The following is an 808-nucleotide window of genomic DNA, read 5'->3' as shown; positions in this document are numbered from 1 at the left end:
ATGGAGGATTCTCCACAAAGAGATGGCAATTCTGCCAATTTGCCACAGCCACCTGCTCCTCGTGGTCAAGGTGGTACTCCTACCCGGGGTGGTGGAGATGCAGGAAAAGGAGGTGAAGTCAATGATGTAGGTGGGGGCGAATCTGGTGCAGACCAAGATAATGTTTATGGAGGAGCTGTAGAGCCACACCGAGGACGGGGAAGAGGCAGGGGAGTTGGACAAGGTAGGGGAGATGGAAGAGGAGAAAACAGGGGAGGTGGAAGAGGAGAAAACAGAGGAGGTGGAAGAGGAGAAAACAGGGGAGGTGGAAGAGGAGAAAACGGGAGGAGGAAGCGGGGGAGGTGGAAGAGGAGGAAGCAGGGGAGGTAGACAAGGCAGGGGAGGTGGACGAGGACTAGGTCGTGGTGGTGGAAGGTGGAGTGGAAGAGGTAGGAGATTTTGGAGCCAACGTGGCCAATGGAGAGGAGACACCACGGTTACTGATTTGGAACTGCTACTCCAAATACTTAGTTCTATTATAAATAATCGTAGACGCAATTACAGATATCAATATTAAGTTAAAAATAGGCCTATTCATTTTATTTATTACTAATGTACATGTATGTTATTATAATCATTATTTTAAACCATATTTTTGAGCCATAATTATTTTGAGCCATATTTTTAGTTCTGTACAATAGTATAATTATTTTTAATGACATTATTATTGTTTATTAAACAAAAAAATTAGTTTAACAGTATAACTAGAAAATTTGGAGTCAATTTTGGTGAATTTGGTAGAATAGATTGTCCTTACTGGCTAACAAAG

The 808-nt window shown here is 42.7% G+C and overlaps 1 protein-coding gene across 1 annotated transcript; it reads left to right on the top strand.

Moving 5' to 3' along the window:
- LOC105313267 (glycine-rich cell wall structural protein 1.0-like) lies at window positions 1-369 on the top strand. Its single transcript, XM_011406560.1, has one exon. It carries the CDS (start codon window positions 1-3, stop codon window positions 367-369), a length of 369 nt encoding a protein of 122 aa, XP_011404862.1.
- The last annotated feature ends 439 nt before the right edge of the window (window positions 370-808 follow it).

Source organism: Amphimedon queenslandica, unplaced genomic scaffold (assembly GCF_000090795.2).
Source record: "Amphimedon queenslandica unplaced genomic scaffold, v1.1 AMPQUscaffold_13331, whole genome shotgun sequence".
NCBI lineage: Eukaryota > Metazoa > Porifera > Demospongiae > Haplosclerida > Niphatidae > Amphimedon > Amphimedon queenslandica.
Note: the sequence above shows the minus strand (reverse complement) of the source record. Positions and strands in the feature narration are given on the sequence as shown.

What these genes read in the sequence shown, in the direction of transcription:
- LOC105313267 (XM_011406560.1), top strand. Translation starts at nt 1, where the DNA reads ATGGAGGATTCTCCACAAAGAGATGGCAATTCTGCCAATTTGCCACAG.